This window comes from Somniosus microcephalus, chromosome 21, assembly GCF_052327205.1.
Source record: "Somniosus microcephalus isolate GS21.2 chromosome 21, FLI_Smic_1.0, whole genome shotgun sequence".
Taxonomy (NCBI): domain Eukaryota; kingdom Metazoa; phylum Chordata; class Chondrichthyes; order Squaliformes; family Somniosidae; genus Somniosus; species Somniosus microcephalus.
Window position 1 is genome coordinate 66,749,204 of NC_141007.1, and position 24,661 is coordinate 66,773,864.

At 48.3% G+C, this 24,661-nt stretch overlaps 1 protein-coding gene across 7 annotated transcripts in view; it reads right to left on the reverse strand.

Moving 5' to 3' along the window:
* Positions 1–24,661, reverse strand: part of aatkb (apoptosis-associated tyrosine kinase b) — a 451,450-nt gene that overhangs the window by 25,377 nt on the left and 401,412 nt on the right. For 5 of the 7 annotated variants that reach the window (XR_015073152.1, XM_085963822.1, XM_085963821.1 and 2 more), the window contains 3 exons: positions 10,883–10,970; positions 4,666–4,799; positions 1,463–1,547 (listed from right to left, as the gene is read on the reverse strand). Coding sequence is in view for 6 of the 7 variants with exons in the window: in XM_085963822.1 (XP_085819948.1) it covers positions 1,463–1,547; positions 4,666–4,799; positions 10,883–10,970 (307 nt within the window). In the remaining variant the exon portion in view is untranslated. Of the gene's footprint in view, positions 1–1,462; positions 1,548–4,665; positions 4,800–5,623; positions 5,690–10,882; positions 10,971–24,661 lie in introns of those variants that run through there. The other 2 variants (XM_085963827.1, XM_085963826.1) reach the window with 1 other exon arrangement.

A 24,661-nucleotide genomic window follows, 5' to 3' on the forward strand; every position in this document is an offset into this window, starting at 1 on the left:
ACCGAGATGTAAAACGGGCTGCCGACTGGGCTGTCACTCGTTCTACACGATCGCACAAAGTCCAGATCCACCCCTAACATCTCAGGAGCAGGAACTCCCGGTGTGAGGGACTGCAGCCACGAGCGATGGACCCCATCACTTTGTGGAGCGAGAATGGATATTTTACGAATGAAACTCTGCCAGCGAATAGGGGCATCTTTTAAGGACGAGCTAAGCGGGGCTTCTGTAAGGATATCTGGTTCAGTTTGACCGGTGGCAAACTGTACTGAAATGCCAGTAACAAAGGGCCGACCTCGGCCCCATAATGCACTCGTCGCAAAATAGTGTCGGGCATCAACGCAGCAAACCCACGCCCCACTTGAAAACAATTCTCCTGAAGCGGAGACTGAAAAGAAAGAAGTGAATGTTGGAAACCTAAAAAAAATCCACAGCAGGTCAGTCAGTATCTGAAAGAGAAAGATTTCTTTTATCAATTGCTCTCGGGATATGGGCGCCAGTGGCATTTATTGCCCATCCCCGGTTGCCACGGGCTGGTGGCAGTGGTGGGCCTTCTGCTTGATCTGCTGCAGTCCCTGCGGTGATGGTGCTCCCACGGTGCTGCTAGTCTGAGCAGCTCGCTCGGCCTGCCTTTTAATTAGGGGGATCGAGACACTGGGGGTAGGGGCTGGCAAGGTCTCTTCTCTGAAGGGCATTAGTGAACCAGTTAAGTCTTGACGACAAAATGGCAGCTTTTATGATGATTCGGTTCTCGTGTCATTACCATATTTATTACATTAAATAACTAACCGTGGTGGGATTTAAATAACGGATTTTTTAGTGCAGTATCATAACCACCACACCACCACACTTGCCTTAACATAGAAGATAGGAGCAGGAGTAGGCCATTCGGCCCCTCGAGCCTGCTCTGCCATTCAATGCGATCATGGCTGATCATCCAAATTCAGTACTCTGTCCCTGCTTTCTCCCCATACCCCTTGACCCCTTAAGACAGATCAGCTGTTTTGTATGGCTTTTCACCAGGCCACACCTGAAACCTTTGTCTCCCTTTCAGACGCTGATTAACTTGTTGTGTATTTCTGGTATTTTTCTGTTTTTTTTTTTAACAATCTCCCTTGAATTTTTTTTAAAGGTCATCTGTGTCATTCCTTGGCTGACCTTTCCCAATGATGCACTGCCATCAGCACCAATCAATGGATGGAAAACTGTGGGCAGCGCTCCCGGGTATGCGATACGCCCTGGCTACTGACGAGACCCCGCGGTGCCGGACAAAATCTACCCTCTACCATCTTAAGAGCTGATTTCTCCTTGAACTGACAACAGTAAACAAGGGCTAAACACAAGCTTATAACTTCCTGACATTTCTGAAATTCAAGTACACCGATGTATTATTGAGTAATTAAAACACGTCTTATAATGAAGTTGCACACAGCTCAAATGTGCGTCCAATTCTTTATTCATTTACCTTGTACTTATTGTAAGACAGTCCATAGTCTCCAATTTTTACAGTCAGGTCTGCAGACAGCAAGCAGTTTCGCAGGGCCACGTCACTGAACAAAGGAGAACCACAGATATTACTCTTTAATATTTGGGAGCAAGTAGGTACAATTTAAATGCTACTCAATTATAGTAAATTGTCTTCATCTCTGAAGGCATTGCGAGGGTTTGTTTCTGTCGGGATCAGGCAGCCACTTCACCCGAGTGGCCACGAATCATACGAACATGCAAAATTGGCGGGGCAGGAAAAGACCAGCTGGTCCGTCAAGCCTTGGCCCACACATGGTATCATCACGTATGAGCCTGGAACATGACGGGTTAGCAGGTTATTCAACCAAGTCTGACTCTGCCCTCACAGGATGTCCACGTGTGTGAAATTCCAGCAGGAATGGCTGGATAGCAATCAGGAACCGGATCAATTGTTCCCGCCCGGCCTGGGGGGGACTGATGCCAATTCCTACAGCGTTCAGCCTTCCCAGCGGAGACCAGGGATTCAACCTGGGATCCTCTTGATTGCAGCTAATGAATAAGATAAACTTGCCGAACCAGCGAGGAGCACCTGAGACGATATATATTTTTGTATTCATTCTCGGGATGTGGGCGTCGCTGGCAAGGCCAGCATTTATTGCCCATCCCTAGTTGCCCTCGAGAAGGTGATGGTGAGCTGCCTTCTTGAACCGCTGCAGTCCGTGTGGTGAAGGCGCTCCCACAGTGCTGCTAGGGAGGGAGTTCCAGGATTTTGACCCAGCAACGATGAAGGAACAGCCGATATATTTCCAAGTCAGGATGGCGTGTGACTTGGAGGAGAACTTGGAGGTGGTGGTGTTCCCATGCGCCTGCTGCCTTTGTCCTTCTAGGTGGAAGAGGTCGCAGGTTTGGGAGGTGCTGCCGAAGAAGCCTTGGCAAGTTGCTGCAGTGCATCTTGTAGATGGTACACACTGCAGCCACGGTGCGCCGGTGGTGGAGGGAGTGAATGGTTAAGGTGGCGGATGGGGTGCCGATCAAGCCACTCAAAATATATATATATTTTTTAACATTCTAAGTGGTGCAAATTTTTTAAATTTTATTTTTAAAACATTTTACTTACTAGGACAGCCTGCAAGTCGTTTGCAATTCTGCAGCTGTCTGGTGCAGTGCAGTGCAGCTCCAACATGCGGCATTGTCGTGTTTGGAATTTCCTATGTAGCAGGGGTCTGATCTGGCCCGCTGGACTTGTGAAAGGTTCCAGCTGGAAAACAAGGTACTTCCCCACGAGAATGGGCACGCGGTGAACAGCGCTCAGGCCGGCCAGCCAGCCTAGGGCTGATCCTGTGCACTTTGCAGCAACCAAGCTGAAAAGTGTCACTTGGGAGGGGGCAACTACCTGCGCTCTAGCCCAGGTGGTGCGGAGACCGGCGATATTACGGTGGTGGAAGTAGGCGGTCTTGTTGCGGTATATTATGGGGAGACCATAAAGTGCGGGAGCCAAAGAAACATTAAAATAGAACCACAGATGTTTACAGCACAGAAGGAGGCCATTGAGCCCCTCTTGGCTGTGCCGGCTCTTTGCCAAACTAATCCCCCTGCTTTACCCTCTCCCCATAGTCCCGTGTCTTCCCTTAAAAGATGCCATTGTCTCTAATGCAATCGAAACATTCCATGACAATTTATAATTGCAAAGTTATTTTATTTTACACCTGCCATTGTACTAGCCCGAGCACATTTACCAAATAACTTCTAATCAGGCAAGAGGGGGAAGAAAAAGGTCAGAATGGGCAACCTTTGGAGAGAAGCTGAGCAGCAAGTTGTCTGACTGGAGAAGCTGCTGCTGATTAACCCGCGGAACCGTGAGCCAGCGAGCGAGCTCTGAGCTCGAGTGGACAAGCAGCGAGTGATCACCCTCCGCAACAAAATCACTGATGCTGGAGCCACGAGGTTCACTCTGTCAGCACCAGGATATTGTTGCAGGGAATGAACAGGAACGACGGTCTCCACGGCAGGAAAAATCAAAAGGAAAGATGTTGGGGGGGGGGGGGGAGGAGGGTGGTGGTGCGGGGGGTGGAAAAGAGTGGCTTCAGGTTCGAGAGATTGTCGCCTACAGCTAAAATATCGCCACCAGCAGCTACAAATTCAAATGGCATAAAAATAAAGCAGAGGAAAAGGACCATTGAAAAGGAGACAAAAGCAGTCATTAGGTTCAAAATGAAGGAGAGAATATAAGCCTTCGAGAATCATCATCAACTTTTAACTTAAATTTATTTAGCAAAAAGCAGTAACTGGTCATTTCTTCCAACTTGGCTAACAGAACACAGTGCAATACCATTGTGTCAGTGTGTCAGTCACCTCAACAGGATCATTTCTGTCTGAGTCACCTGTAAATATATGTTCTATTGAACAAGTTGCAGTGCTGAATATTTCCTTGTATGCTGTGCTACTTTCTACGGCTGAATTAAAAGGTTTCCTTACTTACATCCCTCTACGTTTTGTCAAGGCAGGGCTTAAAGGTTTTGCATTAGAAAGTGACGTCTGTTTTGTAATTGAGATTTTGAGTGTGAAATTGGTCGAATCACCGTAATTTAATTGGCCGTTCACTTTCGAAGTTGCCAAAAGGCACTTGGTATTAATGGAGATGTGAATTTCCTCCTGGGGTGGGTGGTTGTGTCTCCAGCTCTGCCAGGGCCGTCGATGAAGTTACGGCGGCGAAATGGAAAACATTGCGAGGAAATTCACCCCCACTGCCACCAACGACATTGCTCTCTGCTCCGATACTTTGCCCCCTTTGCTCCGACCCAAGAATAAAAATGCGACGGTTAAATACCGGCTGCTTGATTCTCAAGGGACGCTTTTCAATATTCTACCCACATATTTTTTAGTTTATTAACCTATCATGGCTAACTCCCCCTGACGGATAAAGTATATTATCAGATATAAAATCAATTATCTGTATATTAAATAACCGCTGCACCATTTCTGTAGAACGCTAACAAATGTTTTTTTTAATACAGGATAGATTGCGCTGAAACTTGCTGTCTTCAGTATAATTTCCCAAACCTTAATCAAGAAGGCAGCTCGTACAAGAGCAATCTATAAAAGCTACAGGTATTCAAATCCCGAACTGTCATCAAATCTTAATTTTAAATTTGCGCCATGGAAGCAAAGGAGGGTGTTTGCAGAGTAGAGACAGCGGCCTACCTGTGTATGTAATTATGTTTGTGGAGATACTGCAGGCCTGAAGTGATCTCGCAGGCCATCCTCTGCAGAGTTGAGGGGTCAGGGGCCAATTCATCAGCTGCTCTGTGAGTCCTCAGATAACCTTTTAAGTCACCCTTCAAAACAGAGCAGTAAAAGGCAAACATTAAAGCTACAGGTTTAGGATAATCTGTTTTGCTGGTTTGTTATGCCAACAGAAAATAAACGCTGGATATCAAAATGGTGAACACGTCAATACCTCGTGCTGGTTTTGCATTTCCTCTGCCGTTTATTTTATTTCCCTACCCGGTTATCACGGAGCTTCAAGGTTGATGGCAACAGTGGGGGAGCAATGGTTTTGGAGGGTGGGATGGGAGGCTATGATCATCCTGCGAGGTTAAAAAAAAATGAAATCTCCCTTTTCCATCTTTCTTCAGGCTGCCCCCAAGAGCCAGGCAGACCGTCTGGCCCACAGAAGGTCCTGGGATGAACCCTACCACCATACGCCACCACGTGTGGGCATTCCATGGGTGCAGAGAGAAGCACGTAAAGCAGGAGGCTGGGACCACCCACCTCCCGCCTCATTATAATGTTACTGCGGGCGGAAGCTCAGTTATGGGAATTTGGGAAACATGTGGAAATCCTTGGGCAAAGTTGTGGAGATGGCAACCTTATTCAACATGTCTTCCCCCGCCAACCCCCCCGCAATTTCATCTTCACTGCACCTGTGTTCTCCAAGCACAATGAGAAGGAACATTTGCCTCTTACTGTCCCACTTGCACGCTCTGTGCATGCCTGTTTCAAGGCACATGCAAAGCTCTGCCTGCCAGTGGCCCAGTGCTAGTGACAGTTTTAATATCCTACAAGAGATAGATGTAGGAGCGGCAGGCCACGAGGTCACGCTGGCAACGTGATCCCAATCTCAACCTGGGTGAAAGAAAGACCTGCATTTCTATAGCACCTTTCACGACCTCAAGATGTCCCAAAGCGCTTTACAGCCAATGAAGTACTTTTGAAGTGTCGTCACTGTTGTAATGTAGGAAACATGGCAGCCAATTTCCACACAGCAAGATCCCACAAACGGCGATGCGATAATGACCAAACAATCTGTTTTTTGGGTGTTGGTTGCGGGATAAATATTGGCCAGAAAACCGGGATAACTCCCCCGCACTTCTTTGAAATAATGCCACAGGATCCACCTGACAGGACATCAGTTTAACGTCTCATCTGAAAGACGGCACCTCTGACAGTGCAGCACTCCCATAACATTGCACTGGAGTGTCAGCCTAGATTACATACTCAAGTCTCTGGAGTGGGATTTGAACCCATCACCTTGTGACTCAGAGGCGAGAGTGCTGCCCACTGAACCATGAAAGAGGGGAGTGAAAAGAAAGCAGGGGACAGTGTGTTCCTAAAGGGAATGAGAATAAGCCATGTGACTCTCCAGCACTCTCTTGTAATTACTTTTATACTCTAGAATGTAGTATTTTTGCCGTAAAATAACTTCTGCTCCTGTCAGGGGTTGAACATGTCCTGTGATTGTGTAATTACTACCAAGGTGCCAGCCTTAGCTGGGTGGTAGGACCCTCGCGCGCCTCTGAATCAGAAGGTCATGGATTCAAGACCCACTCCAGAAATGTAAGCATATAATCTAGGCTGACGCCTCTGGGCAGCACTGGGGCAGTGCTGCACTGTCAGAGGTGCCACCTGCTGGATGAGACGTTATACCGAGGCCCCTCTCGGGTGGATGGGGAAGATTCCGGGGCACTATTCGAAGGAGAGCGGGGAAGCTCTCCTGGTGTCCTGGCCAACATTTAACATTACTGGGAAAAAAAAGAAAATGAGCTGGTTATTATCTCATTGCTGTTTGTGGGAGCTTGCTGTGCGCAAATTGGCTGCCGCGTTGCCCCACATCACAACAGTGACGGCGTTTCAAAAGTACTTCAATGGCTATGAAGCGCTTTGGGGATGTTTGTGGCGTTATATAAATGCAAGTTTCTTTTTTCCTTTCTAGCATTATTTAGCACCATCACTGTTCCCTGGCACAGGAGGAGTGCTGTAAATGGAGTGGTGTACGAGTTACTTCAAATACTGAACACACATACTGTCATAAAAAGATACCATTAAAGTTAGATACATTGTGCACTTCCAATGTTTTGTGGCAGCTCAATGTTTTTTTGGGTGCGAAACAGAAAATGAATTAGTGTTACAATGGGTGTAAGTGGCTGCAACAAGGCTAATCTATCACCCTCTTGGCCAGACAAGTCAATGACATGCAGCACCAGAGACACTGCTTTCTATAAACGTTCATCTCTCTGATGCAATTAATAGTCGAGTTCAATAAAATGCAATTGATTATATAGTGATAAATGCTCGCGGCCGACATCTTATAAATCAATTTATGTATAAACATCTTTTTATAGTGCTCAGCTTTTCTACGTATTTAACTGACGGTTTCTCATTGAAACTTATAAAATTCTAACAGGACTGGACAGACTAGATGCAGGAAGGATGTTCCCGATGGTCGGGGAGTCCAGAACCAGGGGGCACAGTCTAAGGATAAGGGGTAAGCCATTTAGGACTGAGATGAGGAGGAATTTCTTCACCCAGAGAGTGGTGAGCCTGTGGAATTCTCTATCACAAAAGGCAGTTGAGGCCAATTCATTAAATATATTCAAGAAGGAGTTGGATATATTTCTTAAGGCTAAAGGGATCAAGGGATATGGGGAGAAGGCAGGGACAGGGTACTGAATTTGGATGATCAGCCATGATCTCATTGAATGGCGGAGCAGGCTCGAGGGGCCGAATGGCCTACTCCTGCTCCTATCTTCTATGTTTCTATGTTTCTGGTACTTGACTGCTTCCAGTGCTTTCACCGAAAAAAATACTTCGGAGCTGTAATGACAAGACAGAGCCACCAGGAGGCACAGTGTATCCAGATTAATAATGTCTTTGCACCGATGATCGTGGGCTGTGCGTTTCAAAACATCACTGGTTCAACTCTTTCTTTAAAATTTAACAAGCTATTTGAATTTTAGACTACCAAACAAATCTGGTTGAAATTACTGGCGGCCGTCGGCCTGCTCGTTAGATTGGAAGTTTAGTGCGTGTTAGGTTGGAAGAACTGCAGACTTTGATATGGTTTTTTTGTTGCTGATCAACAGTTTTAACAATTCACTCTGGTTAGCCAGAAAACAGACGTTTAAACACAAACTCATTAATACTAAAGCAGCTGGTTGGAATGCACCTGTACTAAACCCTTTCCCTCGCTCCAGATAAAAAGAAAAAACAGAAATGCTGGAATGGGATCTGAAAGAAAAAAAGACCCGCCCGCATTTACGGTGGGACCCTTGAGCAAAACTGACCTGACCAAAGGTCCCACTCCAAACATTAACCTCTGTTTGCCACACTGACTGACCAGCTGTGCATTTCCACCAATTTCGACTTTTATTCCCCTTCACAGGCCCAACGGGACGATATTTAGTATCTTCAGTAAATACATTTCAGATGTGTGTGTGTGTGTGTGTGTGTTTAAAAAAAAACTTTACCTTAAAAAAGCCAGTGTCAGAATGCATCTAAATCATTAGCACACATTAGACAGAATGTGAATGCAGCTGGCATTTCTCGCATTATGTTAAAGGTGCCACACATAAGTGCAAGTTGTTGTAAAGCTCAATGGCAATATTTTCATGAAGCTTGTTTCTGCAGGTTCCTAAAATACGTTTGCTCCACCGGAGAAGGTTAAAGCCATAAAAAGAACACACAGAATCTTATAGTATTAACAGAGGCCAAGAGCCCTGGTGTTCCTCAGTCCAGCTTAGTTTAGTGCTGTTGACCATGTCCCGCATGCCTCAACTTTGGCCTTTCAATGTGCACGCAGTGTGCATGTCCAAATACTGTCGTAATGAGGTTATCACTTGACAAGTGAATGTTGTCTTGGTAAGCGGAAAAAGGAAGCTTTAAACAACAAGTGTTGAATGCCTCTCCCACCCTCTTTTAACCCCAAAGGGCCTTCCTGGGAATGCTGTCAAATCCCAGTGGCAGCTGTTTGCTATACCGTCATCATGCCTCACTCTCATCCTGGTCTTAAAGCAATACCCTATTATTTGTCAACATTTCAATCAAGAACATAATAACTATCACAAGACATCTTTATCTATCTGGGCTATAAAAAATATATATAATACTGACGTAAGAAAACTACTAGGCACTTGGTCTAAGTATTAAACAAAGCTTTAATCAACTGCTTTTCAACATGGAGGTCTAGTTGTGTCCTTCACTAGTTCCTGTTAAAGAATGTCCTGAGCAAGCTGGGCCCATGCCCGAGTATTTATACTCTCCCTGGACAGCGCCACCAGCAGGCCGCCCAGTATCATTTCATAAATCATTTCCACATGAATGACAAGATTCATGTCATACATCTTGGAGGAATCTAAAGCAAGTCTTGCACTCTACGGTTCTCAGGATGATGCACAGTGAGGCTTGAAGTTCAGGTAGGTTCATGTACTCCAAGTATAATCCCTCCTTTTTACTTGCATCTTCCACACACCATGGGTGTGGTCAGCATTAGCGAGAAGGAATCAGCAGGGTCACCTCCCCTTTAAGGCTTATTCAGCCAGGGCGATGATTTCTGGTTCCCGTGCTCTATATAAGATGACCTCCAACTTCCCTAAAGCAGCCAGAGGAGGCAAAAGGACAAACAGATGTGAGCACCTCAGCACAAAAAAACCCACGTTCCTCCTCCTTACTTAAAGCTGAAGGTGAGACTAGGGTCGATATTTATCCACAAGGTATCTGCCTGGTTTTTAGCCTTTTATTTTGAGGCTCTTCCACGGAGCCTTGTACACATCCATTCCAGTTGGCACAGAGTGGACAGGGAGATGCTTTAGTGAGGTGGGATACGGAGATCCCTTTGGAACAATCGGTGTGCCATCCCTCTGGAAACTCATCACTGCCCAGTTGCTGGTTTCCCTTTCAGGCGCCACAGACTATGACACCAATGATCCTGAACAAAAAACAGGGGCGTGGGAAGCAAATCACCCTCCCAACTGGCCAACAGACTAGTTAGCGCTCAGGACTGCTGCGGCACCAGAAGCGATGGTTACATTAACCTGCGTGATACCAAATTCTGATTCCATGCTCGGACTGTGGGCCCAGGACGCAACCTTGCAGGCTTTCGTTAGCGATCTGAAAATCCTTCGAAGGAAGTATTAATGTCGACTATTATGGCTGTTTATTGTCTCCTTATGGAACTGGGTTTCAGCTCAACATCTAGCAGCTTTTGCTAATAGGTCAGGATCTGCATGAAATCGCGATCATCTTCCTTCTCCTGCCACAGAATGATTTCTGCTGTTGACCTTTGAGCTTATGCATGGCAGGTGAGAAAAATTAATGGGGCAAAAATAAAAATCCTATTTGTCTAGGAGTGCTCTTGCAATCTGAAAGATCTTATAACAAGGGCTTGTGTGTTTAATAAACAAAAAGGAGGAAAATAGGACTTTTTGATAACGATATTATATTTAACAATCTTGTGTAGGGTCCGCTTCCTGTTGTCATGATTTTTGGTCATGGTTTTTGATGTAAGAAAACTACTCGGCACTTGGTCTAAGCGTTAAACAAAGCTTTAATCAACTGTTTTACAACATGGAGATCTAGTTGTGTCCTTCACTAGTTCCTGTTAAGAATGTCCTGAGCAAGCTGGGCCCGTGCCCGAATATTTATACTCTCCCTGGACAGCGCCACCCGCAGGCCACTCAGTTGATTCATGTCAGTTTTATGTCAACATTTAACATTTTAGCTGCCTATGTAATCAGTTGAAATGGGACAATCCTTTATGTGAAAGGTCCCGCCGATGTTTTGGTTACTGGCTGTGGCCACTGGGTGTCATTCAGTGCCTCCTCCTCCTGCATATTGTTACTCTTTAACACCCCACTGTATCCCCTGGCTCACCGTGAGCAATGCCATGGGCGATCTACTCGTGCATTGTAAAAGCAATTAAAGAAGGGAGATTACGGCCAGCAACGACCACGGTGACTGCCCACAGCTGTACTGTTCTTGCTGAACTGCCACTGCACACAGTGGTGCCGAGGGAGTAAAATCAGTCAACGACCGTCGCCAACTCTCTTGCGAGCTCTCAAGTTACAGGGTGCAGCAAAATGGCGTCGCCACAGTGAAATACTGTATCCTCTCCGATAAACTTCCAGAACTCGTGCGTACTCACCAGCTGACAGAACTCCATGACTAGGAGATAAGGTGTCACCTCTGTAAACTGAGCCAGGCACTGAAGCACGTTGGGATGCTGGAGGCTCCTGTAAAAGAAATATGACTGCGAAATGTTAGCGAGTGGAATATTGAGGTGTTACGTCACTTACAGATTAACTCTTCGGACACTGAATCTCTCTCATGGCTTTCAAAACAATGCACGCCCACTTATAAGTCTTGCAAGCTTAACATTCTGAATGTTATGAAGAATCATCACGTAGCACCATGAAGATTGACATTTGCAATCACCCGGATGATCGATGGGCTAAGAACATAGAATCATAGAATAGTTACAGCACGGAAGAAGGCCGTTCGGCCCATTGAGCCCATGCCGACTCTCAGCTTGTCCCACTCCCCCGCCCTTTCCCCGTAGCCCTACAAATTTTTTTCCTTTAGGTACTTATCCAACTCCCTTTTGAAAGCTGTGATTGAGTCTGCCTCCACCACCCTTTCAGGCAGTGCATTCCAGATCTTAACCACTCGCTGCGTAAAATGTTTTTTCTTACGTCACCTTTGGTTCTTTTGCCAATCACCTTAAATCTGTGTCCTCTGGTTCTCGACCCTTCTGCCAATGGGAACAGTTTCTCTCCATCTACTCTGTCCAGACCCCTCATGATTTTGAACACCTCTATTAAATCTCCTCTCAGTCTTCTCTGCTCCAAGGAGAACTTCTCCAGTCTATCAACGTAACTGAAGCCCCTCATTCCTGGAATCATTCTCGTAGATCTATTCTGCACCCTCTGTATGGCCTTAACATCCTTCCTAAAGTGTGGTGCCCAGAATTGGACACAGTACTCCAGTTGGGGCCGAATCAGTGTTTTATACAGGTTCATCATACACTCTTTAAATTTAACAAAAGGCACTGGGTTAACAACTTAAAGTGATGGAAAAGGGAATATCATACAAAAGCTTGGGAAAGACAGACTATTTTTGTCTGTAGCCCGTTGGTGTCCTGTCTCCACTGCACTTTGCAGCTTAAATATAGATTATTTTAAGAAACATGCAACTGCATGGTGTGAAATTGACCCCTGTTCCTTTCGAACTGCATGATGTACACCAGAGAGTCAAGCCAATATTAATAAAAATCAAAATGCTGCAGATGCTGCACATTTGAAACAGAAATGGAAAATGCAGGACATATTCTACTGTCAGTCAGCATCTGTGGAGAGCGGACCCTTTGTCAGAACAGTCCTGGTGAAGGGTCTAAAACCTGAAACATTAACTTCTCTCTGTTCTCTCCACAGATGTTGACTGATCAGCTGAGTATCTCCAGCATTTACTTTATTTCACAAACCGGTTCCTTTGATTACCAGCAGATGCATTTATATAGCGCCTTTCACGACCACCGGCTGACCCAAAGCACTTTACAGCCAATGAAGTACTTTTGAAGTGGAGTCACTGTTGTAATGTGGGGAACACAGCAGCCAATTTGTGCACAGCAAGCTCCCACAAACAGCAATGTGATAATGACCAGATAATCTGTTTTAGTGATGTTGGTTGAGGGATAAATATTGGCCAGGACACCAGGGAGAACTCCCCTGCTCTTCTTCAAAATAGCGCCATGGGATCTTTTACGTCCACCTGAGAGAGCAGCCCGGGCCTCGGTTTAACATCTCACCTCCGACAGTGCAGCACTCCCTCAGCACTGCACCGGAGTGTCAGCCTAGATTTTTGTGCTCAAGTCCCTGGAGTGGGACTTGAACCCACGACCTTCTGACCCAGAACCACAGCTGGCACGAGCGCTATGAACTATCAAGGTGCATCATTGGGCCACGATATAATGTAATCAGGATAGCCTGAGTGTAGACAGCACATGTTGGACCTCTTATGCTAGAATAAGATGTTCCTTTTCTCACATAAGACATAGGAGCAGGAGTAGGTCATTCGGCCCCTCGAGCCTGCTCCGCCGTTCAATAAGATCATGGCTGATCCGATCTTGGCCTCAACTCCACTTCCCTGCCCGTTCCCCATAACCCTTCACTCCCTTACCATTCAAAAATCTGCCCATCTCCACCTTAAATATATTCAATGACCCAACCTCCACAGCTCTCGGGGGAAGAGAATTCCAAAGATTCACGACCCGCTGAGAAGAAATTCCTCCTCACTTCCATTTTAAATGGGTGCCCCCTCATTCTGAAATTATGCCCCCTCGTTCTAGATTCCCACACGAGGGGAAACATCCTCTCAGCATCTACCCTGTCAAGCCCCTTCAGAATCTTACATGTTTCAATAAGATCCCCTCTCATTCTTCTAAACTCCAATGAGTATAGTGCCATGAGTCACAAACCGTCTTCACAAAGGCGACACTGCATTTCAAAGGGTTTTATGGGTATAAGGACTGAATACTTTTGCTATACTAGTTGGTTAACAGTTTTGACCCGGCTGCAACAGATGCAGACAAAATCAGACTCGATATCATGGAATTACATCGAAATTTACAGAAACAGGCCATTCGGCCCAACAGGTTTATGCCAGTGTTTATGCTCCACACGAACCTCCTCCCACCTTCATCTAACCCTATCGCCATATCCTTCTATTCCTTTCTCCCTCATGTACTTATCTAACTATGTAATTTATATTCATTATATGTATGTAATTTCATGGAAGGCAAAGACCAGCAGCCTACTCCTTTTCGGAGAAGCATTTGTCTACCCTTTGTCAGAAAGATCTGCTAAGAAAGCCATTCAAAAGAAGTCAACCGACTGCTTTGCCTGTTTACCCCTTTTGAGGAACTGGTTTAGAGCTATTGTGCTATTTGAACTGATTTCAACAACTGGCTGTTACTGCTATTGTCAGCCAGTGGCTCAGTGGGTAGCACTCTCTCTCGCCTCTGAGTCAAGAAGGTCATGGGTTCACAGTCCCACTCCAGGGACTTGAGCACAAAAATCTAGGCTGACACTCCAGTGCAGTGCTGAGGGAGTGCTGCACTGTCAGAGGTGCCGTCTTTCGGATGAGACATTAAACCGAGGTCCTGTCTGCTCTCTCAGGTGGACGTAAAAGATCCCATGGCACTATTTCAAAGAAGAGCAGGGGCGTTCTCCCCGGTGTCCTGGCCAATATTTATCCCTCAATCAACATCATTGAAACAGATTATCTGGTCATTATCACATTGCTGTTTGTGGGACTTTGCTGTGTACAAATTGGCTGCCGCGTTTCCTACATTACAACAGTGACTCCACTTCAAAAGTACTTCATTGGCTGTGAAGCGCTTTGGGACGTCCTGAGGTCGTGAAAGGCGCTATATAAATGCAAACCTTTCTTTTTTTTAAATTTCTGTGTTAATGGTATCTGCGAATAAAACCCATTTGGTTGCTTGATTTATTTTTTATTCATGGGATGTGGGCATCGCTGGCAAGACCAGCATTTATTGCCCATCCCTAATTGCCCATGAACAATGGAATGGCTTGCTGGGCCATTTCAGAGGGCAGTTAAGAGTCAACCACATTGCTGTGGGTCTGGAGACACATATAGGCCAGACCGGGTAAGGACAGCAGATTTCCTTCCCTAAAAGGGCATTAGTGAACCAGATGGGTTTTTATGACAATTCAATAGTTTCATAGCCACCATTACTGATACTAGCTTCTAATTCCAGATTTATTTAACTGAATTTAAATTCCCCAGCTGCCGTGGTGGGATTTGAACTCATGTTTCTGGATTACTAGTCCAGTAACATAACCACTATGCTACCGTACCCCTAATCTATCAGAGTGTCAGGCGTTATCGATATTACCTGTCTTCTGAAATGAAAAGGGGGGCCTTGTGGAAATCCTACATGCAATCCAGGAAGCAATAAAAGGGTATATATTGCTCACCCAGAGCATGCCATCCCAGATTACTTTGTGCACAATGTCTTGCTTCAGATCGTGTTGTAAGAAATCGCGAATTGGAAGAAATGGGTTTGCTGAGCTCAGCAGCCAGGATAAGCTGACAACACAAAAGAAACCAATTATGTCAGATAAGGAGTTGCACAAAGAGCTGAGGTCGTTTACAAGGGCATAACGCAGAAACAGGCCTTCATGTAGGCGTAGCTAGGCCTGATAAGAGGTCGAGTAAGGAGCCTTATGATAAATAAGCTGTTCTAGGAGAAAGTGCAAGATGTCCGAACAAGAAATAAGCGGAGGGATGATCTCATGGGGACAGGCGGGGTTTGCTGAAGGTACCTATTCCCTCTGTAATTGGACAAGTGAATGGGTAACAAATGATTGACGCGAGTTATCCGTCCGGCCCCCCGAAATAAGGTAAATAAACGGGTAGCCGAAAGGGAAAACCAGGCAGAGAGGGGGAAGGGCTTTCTCTGAGGTGGATCCCATGCTGGCTTCGGCCTAACACCTCCGCCAGCCTCGGGAGGCGACCAAAGAGGAAGAGACCGCTGCCACAGGCTGCAGGGATCTGAGACCAGCGTTCTGCATCAACACCGTCTGTCCATCTGCCTGTCCATCCGTCCGCCCGCCCGCTCCGGGGCCGGTAAACCGCTCTCATGTGTTACGGGTTATACGTCTACTATGTGTATCCTGATTTAACTATATCTGAACTGCCGCTCCTTAATAAAGCAACCCACGACTCTCAAGACCCTTTGGGTAATCTGTGTGTGACCTGTGATCCACATCTTACAATGTGAAGCACGGACTTATGAGAGCTGGCTTTTATGTTGGGACACAAGAAGGAGTATAAGTGCCCCTTGCTTGTATGACATTGTGCTTCTTCAACCCAAGATCTCTATCGTAGCCACGGAGAACAGACAAAGTGAAATGGCACAACTCCACAAAAAGGGAGGGACAAGTTGCTTTTGGGCATCCCCTGGCATGTGGCTCAGAGGTCACTGAGGGAGCATGTTGTCCATTCAGCCACAGTTGGTGTAAGGCTCTGCTGAGATTCTGCCCCACTCGTGCCCTTAGGGTAAGTTTCTGAGTACGGTGAATGCCATGGGCGAATCGTCTGTCTGCCAACTAAACCTCCGCCCCCCCCCCCACACCCTGTCAAGGGGGCATATCTGGGGGAGGTCCTGGGCGTCCTCAGCACAGCCTTTAAAGGCCTCAGCGGTACTAACATCAGTGGCGAGCTGGCATTAGTCCCATTGAGCCCCCAGGCAAGGCCCCAAAACCCTTCCAGCCAAGCCAGAGGGGATCAAGTACTTTAAAAAAAAAAGTAATAAATGGCCCGCTGGCCCCATTGGGAGTGGAAGATGACGAGAATTTTCCTGGCTACTGGGCCCATCCTGCGGCTCTGTCAGAGTGGCATGGTGCCCCTCCGACCATGCAGCAAGCAGATCAGGGCGGGTGCCGTTGATGTGACCTTGTTGGCACAATTCGCTCGGCCCCTCCCCTCCACCGAGTTGGCCAATTAACCGTGTCCTTGCAATGAGGAATGGGGTCAGTGCTCACTCATCGCACGCACCGCCCTCTCTGATCACACACACTGCCCTCTGATCACACACACCGCCCTCACTGATCACACACACTGCCCTCTGATCACACACACTGCCCTCTGATCACACACACCGCCCTCACTGATCACACACACCGCCCTCACTGATCACACACACCGCCCTCACTGATCACACACACTGCCCTCTGATCACACACACTGCCCTCTGATCACACACCGCCCTCACTGATCACACACACCGCCCTCACTGATCACACACACTGCCCTCTGATCACACACACCGCCCTCACTGATCACACACACCGCCCTCACTGATCACACACACTGCCCTCTGATCACACACACTGCCCTCACTGATCACACACACCGCCCTCTGATCGCACGCGCTGCCCTCTGATCACACACACTGCCCTCACTGATCACACACCGCCCTCACTGATCACACACACTGCCCTCACTGATCACACACACTGCCCTCACTGATCACACACACCGCCCTCACTGATCACACACACCGCCCTCACTGATCACACACACTGCCCTCACTGATCACACACACCGCCCTCACTGATCACACACACTGCCCTCACTGATCACACACACTGCCCTCACTGATCACACACACTGCCCTCACTGATCACACACACCGCCCTCACTGATCACACACACTGCCCTCACTGATCACACACACCGCCCTCTGATCACACACACCGCCCTCACTGATCACACACACCGCCCTCACTGATCACACACACCGCCCTCACTGATCACACACACCGCCCTCACTGATCACACACACCGCCCTCACTGATCACACACACCGCCCTCACTGATCACACACACCGCCCTCACTGATAACACACACTGCCCTCACTGATCACACACACTGCCCTCTGATCACACACACTGCCCTCACTGATCACACACACCACCCTCTATGATCACACACACCGCCCTCACTGATCACACACACCGCCCTCACTGATCACACACACCGCCCTCACTGATCACACACACCGCCCTCACTGATCACACACACTGTCCTCACTGATCACACACACCGCCCTCACTGATCACACACACCGCCCTCACTGATCACACACACCGCCCTCACTGATCACACACACCGCCCTCACTGATCACACACACTGCCCTCACTGATCACACACACTGCCCTCTGATCACACACACCGCCCTCACTGATCACACACACTGCCCTCTGATCACACACACCGCCCTCTGATCACACACACTGCCCTCCGATCACACACACTGCCCTCTGATCACACACACTGCCCTCCGGTCACACGCACCGCCCTCCGATCACACACACTGCCCGCTGATCACACACACTGCCCTCCGATCACACACACCGCCCTCACTGATCACACACACTGCCCTCTGATCACACACACCGCCCTCTGATCACACACACTGCCCTCCGATCACACACACTGCCCTCTGATCACACACACTGCCCTCCGATCACACACACTGCCCCCTCTCAGTGCACACACTGCCCTCTCTGCTCCACATCCACTGCAGGGGCAGCCAATCAGAATATCGGGGCCTGAATTGCTTTACAAATGATTAAAAAAAAATAGAATCCAGCTACTCTCTAGTAACTTTTGGAAACACTTAAAATTTAAAAATAAAATGGAGGAAGGTCCAGAATGAGCCTTTTAGTAATGAACTGATGCTGGCTCACACCCAATTACCCCCTTTCTTTGCTGTAAGTAATCTCGATATCATTTATAAAATGTAATAGTCAGGAATCCCTTTAGGTGCCAGGAACTTGTCTATTTCCCTAAATTTTCTTGTTTTGACCGTTTCTTCTACATATCGATTACCCAGTCGCTCAATACATTCTGCTGAATTGCCCAATTACTTCAGTGTCCATATCTTGAATCCATACTGGCCGCTTCTGGGATTCAGTGCACAGCAGAGAAACGTGTCCGTATCCAATTTAGGAAGCCTGATCGTAGTTTTAACTTCTATTTCTTTTTATACAGTTGCCGCGTTTTCCTACATTACAACAGTGGCGACAATTTAAAAGTACTTAATAGGGTGTAAAGCGCTTTGGGAGGGCCTAGAAAGCCGCTGTATAAGTGCAAGATCTTCCTTTGACAGCATTCACCAATGTCTTCTATGTGCACACCTTCCCGGGGCTGGAGCCGAAAAGGATGCTGAAGCGATGCAATGTGGCACTGACTGCATTAACAGGTGATCCGGCCATTGTGCAGTGCGCCAGAAACGCCAAGATAAGCTAACTATTGGCCCAAAGAGGCTGCTTGGACATGCGGCACTAAATTCAGCATTGGCTCCAGGCAATAGAACAGAGCCTGGCAATTCCAAACCATTTCTTTCAATAACACCTCCTTTTAAAAAAATAAAAAAATAAAAACAGTAAATGCTGGAAATACTCAGCAGGTCAGGCAGCATCTGTGGAGAGAGAAACAAAGTTAACGTTGCAGGTCGATGACCTTTATAAATGAACTGTCAGTTCTGACGAAGGTCATCGACCTGAAACGTTAACTCTGTTCCTCTCTCCACAGATGCTGCCTGACTGGCTGAGTATTTTCAGCATTTTCTGTTTTTAATACAGATTTGCAGCACCCGCAGTATTTGGCTTTTGTAGCTCCTTTTTAAATCTGGAACTTAATGCCCAATTTGTTACAATTAGGTTGTTTTTTAAAAAAAATTATAAGTTCAGCACTTCAAATAGTAATCATGGTGTGGCGTGTAGTAATGACATGCCTCTTGTCTTTACCAGCGACTACCAGTAAAAATCCCATTACTGCACTCGATCACATGCTGATCAGGAGCAGTAAGATGCCAACAGGATGCAGATGTCCTTTTAGTGCGTTATCATATATTCTGTTAGCAAGCAAAGCTCCTTTCACAGTTCTATCTATTTTACTCTTTACAGCATAATCCCTTTTATTGCTTGGACTTTCTATTTAAAAAGAAAAAAATGTAAGGACATTCTTGATTTCATATCTGTCTCTCGGCCTCTCTCTGTGGCTCTCCCCTTCCCTCTTCATTTGGGTCCGTCTTGTAAAATGACTTCTGCTCTCCCCCCTTTGTTCAGTTCTGACTAATGACCTCCAACCGAGACCTTAACCACTTTTCTCTTCACTGATCCTGACGGACCTGGCTGTATGTTTCCAGCACTTTTCTTTCAGCGTCCCTTTTTTGTTCTCCTCTCTATGCACGTGACTATCTTCACATGTCTCCGTTAACCTGTTCCCTTATTTTGTTTGTGCCTGTTTATAACCTGCTGATTTTATTGTCGTTGTTGCTGTTGCATTTGAGTTCCATTTTATTAGCTCATCTGCTTTCTCCCCCGTTTATTTTCATTCCTCGCTCTGGCACATCGCTGCTTCCTCTCCTCCGCTGCTCACCTCTTAATTGATCCCAAGGAGTTATCTTGTGAAATCATCAGCTCCTCCTGTTAGAAAGCAGCAGCCTGCACCCTCCTGCCTGCGAGCTGCAAGGCAGCTCCAACTGGCTGCAATCGCACTTGCCAAGCAGTCGTGACGTGTCCTGGGCAATCAAGTAGGTCCACGTGGCATGAAATGTGCAGTCTTCAAGGTCTGCTTTAATTAAACAGTGGCCTGAGCTGCATCTCCTCGTCATAGAATCTTAGAGCGATACAGCACAGGAGGAGGGCATTTGTGCCAGTGCTGGCTCTGTGGTACGGCTCTCCAATTAATCCCACTCCCCCGCTCTTTCCCCATAGCCCAGTCATTTTTTTTTTCCCTTTCAAGTATTTATCCAATTCCCTTTTGAAAGTTACTATTGAATCTGCTTCCATTGCCCCAGGCAGTGCATTCCAGATCATAACAACTCACTGCGTAAAAAAAAATGTTTCCTTATGTCGCCTCTGGTTCTTTGGCCAATCACCTTCAATCTGTGTCCTGTTTACCAACCCTTCTGCCACTGGAAACAGTTTCTCCTTATTTACTCTATCAAAACCTTCATGATTTTGAACGCCTCTATCAAATCTCCTCTTAACTTCCGCTGCTCTAAGGGGAACAACCCCAGTCTCTCCACATAACTGAAATCCCTCATCCCTAGTAAGTCTCTTCCCCCGACACCCACCACCCCTCTCCGAGACATCCTTTCTAATGTGTGCTGCCCAGAATTGAACACAATATACAGCTGAGGCCTCACCAGTGTTTTATAAAGATTTAGCATAATCATCTGCTTCCCTAGGCTAACAATGGAAAGTGCGAAGGGGCAGGAAGAGTGCATCTTGCCTGGCTGTCCAGCACACTCGTACATGCTTGTCCTGCCCCTGCTGTTTTCAATGGGGAGAACCAAACAACTTCTGCATTAACATTATTATTAACAACCTCCTGGCTTGCAAAACCAGAACATACAACACAATCTGCATTGATGGTTCAGTGGGTTTACACAATGTCTGCCTGAGCTATACGTATGAACATAGGAACAGGCCATTCAGCCCCTCAAGCCTGTTCTGCCATTCAATTAGATCATGGCTGATCTGTATGGCTATACGGATCAAGGAAGCTCCCAGGTTCAATACTTGGTATGCTTTGGGTTAGTTGATGCAAGCCCAGTGGAGGTGCTACACTTCAGCCACAGTTGCCAGCCCTGATTGCTATTCAGTGACTGCCACCACTGTGCGGGCAATGAGCGAGGACAGGATCGGTCTCCCTCCTGGACCTTCTCCCTGGATTGATCATGTCCCGTTCACCCAACGCCCCTGTGCTCGCTGACCTACACTGGCTCCTGGTTAAGCAACGCCTCGATTTTAAAATTCTCATCCTTGTTTTCAAATCTCTCCATGGCCTCGCCCCCTCCCTATCTCTGTAATCTCCTCCAGCCCCCACAACCCTCCGAGATATTGGTGCTCCTCTAATTCTGCCCTCTTTAGCATCCCTGATTATAATTGCTCAACCATTGGTGGCCGTGTCTTCTGTTGCCCAGACCCTAAGCTCTGGAATTCCCTCCCTTAACCTCTCCGCCTCTCTTTCCTCTTAAGACGCTCCTTAAAACCTACCTCCTTTCTGTCCTAATATCTCCTTATGTGGCTCGGTGTCAAATTTTGTTTGATAACTCTCCTGTGAAGCACCTTGGGATGTTTTAAAGGCACTATATAAATATAAGTTGTTGTTGTTGATGCTCAATCGCCAGAGGAGCATAGGAACAGGAGGAGGCCGTTCAGCCCCTCGAGCCTGTTCCGCCATTCAATTAGATCATGGCTGATCCGTATCTTAACTCCATCTACCCGCCTTGGTTCCGTAACCCTTAATACCCTTGCCTAACAAAAATCTATCAATCAGGGTTTTGTCATTTTCATTGGACCCCTGGCCTCAACAGCTTTTTGGGGGAGAGAGTTCCAGATTTCCACTACCTGTTGTGTGAAGAAGTGCTTCCTGACATCACCCCTGAACGGCCTAGCTCTAATATTAGGGTTATCCCCCCCCACCAGAGGAAATAGTTTCTCTCTCTACCCTATCGAATCCTTTAATTATCTTAAACACCTCAATTAGATCACCCCCGAATCTTCCCTTAATAGTCCAGACTTACATGTGAAGAATGGTAAATTGCCCAAGGTGCCAATGGATGTTCATCACCCACGGACCCGTAGCCCAGGAAACAGCCGGGGGGGAAGAGGAGAAAATTGGCAGGCAATGCAGGAACTATTGTGAAAGCATCGCTGACTGATGACGCATCCCAGGATCTACAATCACAGACCTCCCTGCACTTGCCTCCTTACAAACCAGCTTTTCCTCCCTCCGAAGGCTGGGAAAGTCAAGCTGAAATATCCTTCGGGCAAGGTGGTCACTTAAAGTGAGGCGTCCTATTTGGGAGTCCATTACTGTAACAACTAGAGCACTGTTACAATATGAAGAGTGATGTATCTATCTATCTATCTATATCTACACTAGCTGGAGTGCCCGGCGGTGCCGAGGCTTTTTTGAGGGCATGTTGTTGTTGGAAGAGAGAGAGAGCGCGACTGGGGGGAAGAGAGAGAGAGACTGGGGGGAGAAGAGAGAGAGAGGGGGGAGAGAGAGAGAGGGGGAGGGAGGGGGGAGAGAGAGAGAGGGGGAGGGAGGGGGGAAGAGAGAGAGAGGGGGAGGGAGGGGGGAGAGAGAGAGAGGGGGAGGGAGGGGGGAGAGAGAGAGAGAGAGAGAGAGGAGGGAGGGAGGGGTGGGAGAGGGAGGGAGAGAGAGGGAGAGAGAGAGGGAGAGAGAGAGGGAGAGAGAGGGAGAGAGAGAGGGAGAGAGAGAGAGGGAGAGAGAGAGAGGGAGAGAGAGGGAGGGAGAGAGAGGGAGGGAAAGAGAGGGAGGGAGAGAGGGAGGGAGAGAGAGGGAGGGAGAGAGAGGGAGGGAGGGAGAGGGAGAGAGAGAGAGGGAGGGAGAGAGAGGGAGGGAGGGAGAGGGGAGAGGGAGGGAGGGAGAGAGAGAGAGGGAGGGAGAGAGAGGGAGGGAGGGAGAGAGAGGGAGGGAGAGAGAGGGAGGGAGAGAGAGGAGGGAGAGAGAGGGAGGGAGAGAGAGGGAGGGAGAGAGAGGAGGGAGGGAGAGAGAGGGAGGGAGAGAGAGGGAGGGAGGGAGGGAGGGAGGAGAGAGAGAGAGGGAGGGAGGGAGAGAGAGGGAGGGAGAGAGAGGGAGGGAGAGAGAGGGAGGGAGAGAGAGGGGGAGGGAGGGGGAAGAGAGAGAGAGGGAGGGAGGAGAGGAGAGAGGAGGGAGAGAGAGGGAGGGAGAGAGGGGGGAGAGAGAGGGAGAGAGGGGGAGAGAGGGGAGAGGGGGGAGAGAGGGGAGAGAGGGGGGAGAGGTGGGCGGGGGAGGAGAGGGGGAGGAGGGGGCGGGGAGAGAGGGGGGAGGGAGGGGGCGGGGAAGAGAGGGAGGGAGGGGGCTGAGCGAGCGGGGGCTGAGTGCGGGGGAGAGAGGGGAGGGAGGGGGGAGAGAGAGAGGGGAGGGAGGGGGAGAGAGAGAGGGGGAGGGAGGGGGAAGGAGAGGGGAGGGAGGGGGAAAGAGAGGGGAGGCAGGAGAGAGAGAGAGGGTGAGTCAGGGATCGAGAGGGAGAGCCGGGAGGAGGGGAGAGGGGGAGACGGGGAGAGGGGGGAGAGGAGGGGGGAGGAGAGAGAGACAGAGGGAAGGAGAGAGATGAGGGTGAGTGGCCCGCGGCCGCAAATGGATCCAAGCCCGGGAACGGGCGTGAGCCGGCTTGAGGCTGTGAGAGACGGCCGGGCCCGGTTGCCGGGGTAACCCTTCCCCCCCTTCCCGAGACCCGGCCCCCGCCCTCCCGAGCCCCACTCTCCGCCCTCCCGAGCCCCACCCTCCCGAGCCGGCTTCAAGACCGCCGATTGCGGCTGGGTCTGCGCTGGAGCCAAGCCCCGGGAACGGGCGTGAGGCGGCTTGAGGCTGTGAGAGGGGGCTGGGCCCGGTTGCCGGGGTAACCCTTCCCCCACCCTTCACGCCCCCCGCCCGAACGGCTTTAAGACCGCCAATTCGCTCGCGCTCCGGGCTGACGTTGACGCGCGCGCTGACTCCCACCCTGCCCGCCTTTACAAAGATGACGGCGATGGCTACGCTCGCCTCAGTCCCGCGCCGCCAGCCTTTAGAAAGATGGCGGCGATCGCGGGCCGCTTGTTGAGCGGGACGGGAGGTGCGTAGCTCGGGCGTGGCTGGGCAACAGAGGCCCAGGCTTCGAGGCCTGCCTGCAAAAACGGTGAAAGGTAGGAAAATTATAGAGGTTAGAGAAAAGATTTACAAATTAATTAACTTTTTTTAAAAAACAATTTGTGTTTTAAAAGCTACTTTTTTTTTGCTGGAAATCTAGATTTGAAAAGAAACACGCAGATAGTGGGAAAAAGAAATGAAGAGTTTGGAATCAAGATGGCGGCCACTCACCTCAACTCAGAAGCATTAGGCCCGCCCACACACGCACCGATTGGTCAACCGTCAGGTCACTGAACTGCAGGATTGGTCAATCGTCACGTCACTCGACTCGAGGATGGCCCGCCCGCACACGCAATGAACCCGCCCCCGTGACGCAGCGATTGGTCGACCGTTGGGTCGCTCGACTGTACGATTGGTCAACCTTCACATCACTCGATGCTAATGAACGGATAATAAGCGGAATTTTGAACGTTTTTGGATACCGTCGGCACAATTTTTGTCCAACCAAAAAGTAAATACACCTATGAGAGCCCCCTAATGATAAGCTTTCTTTTGATATAACATATGTGTAGGTACGCTCTATAACTTTTGATTGTATAGCCGGACAGACAGAGAGACAGACAGAGAGACAGACAGAGACAGACAGAGAGACAGACAGAGAGACATACCGGTTTAACTATATAGATTATTATTATATT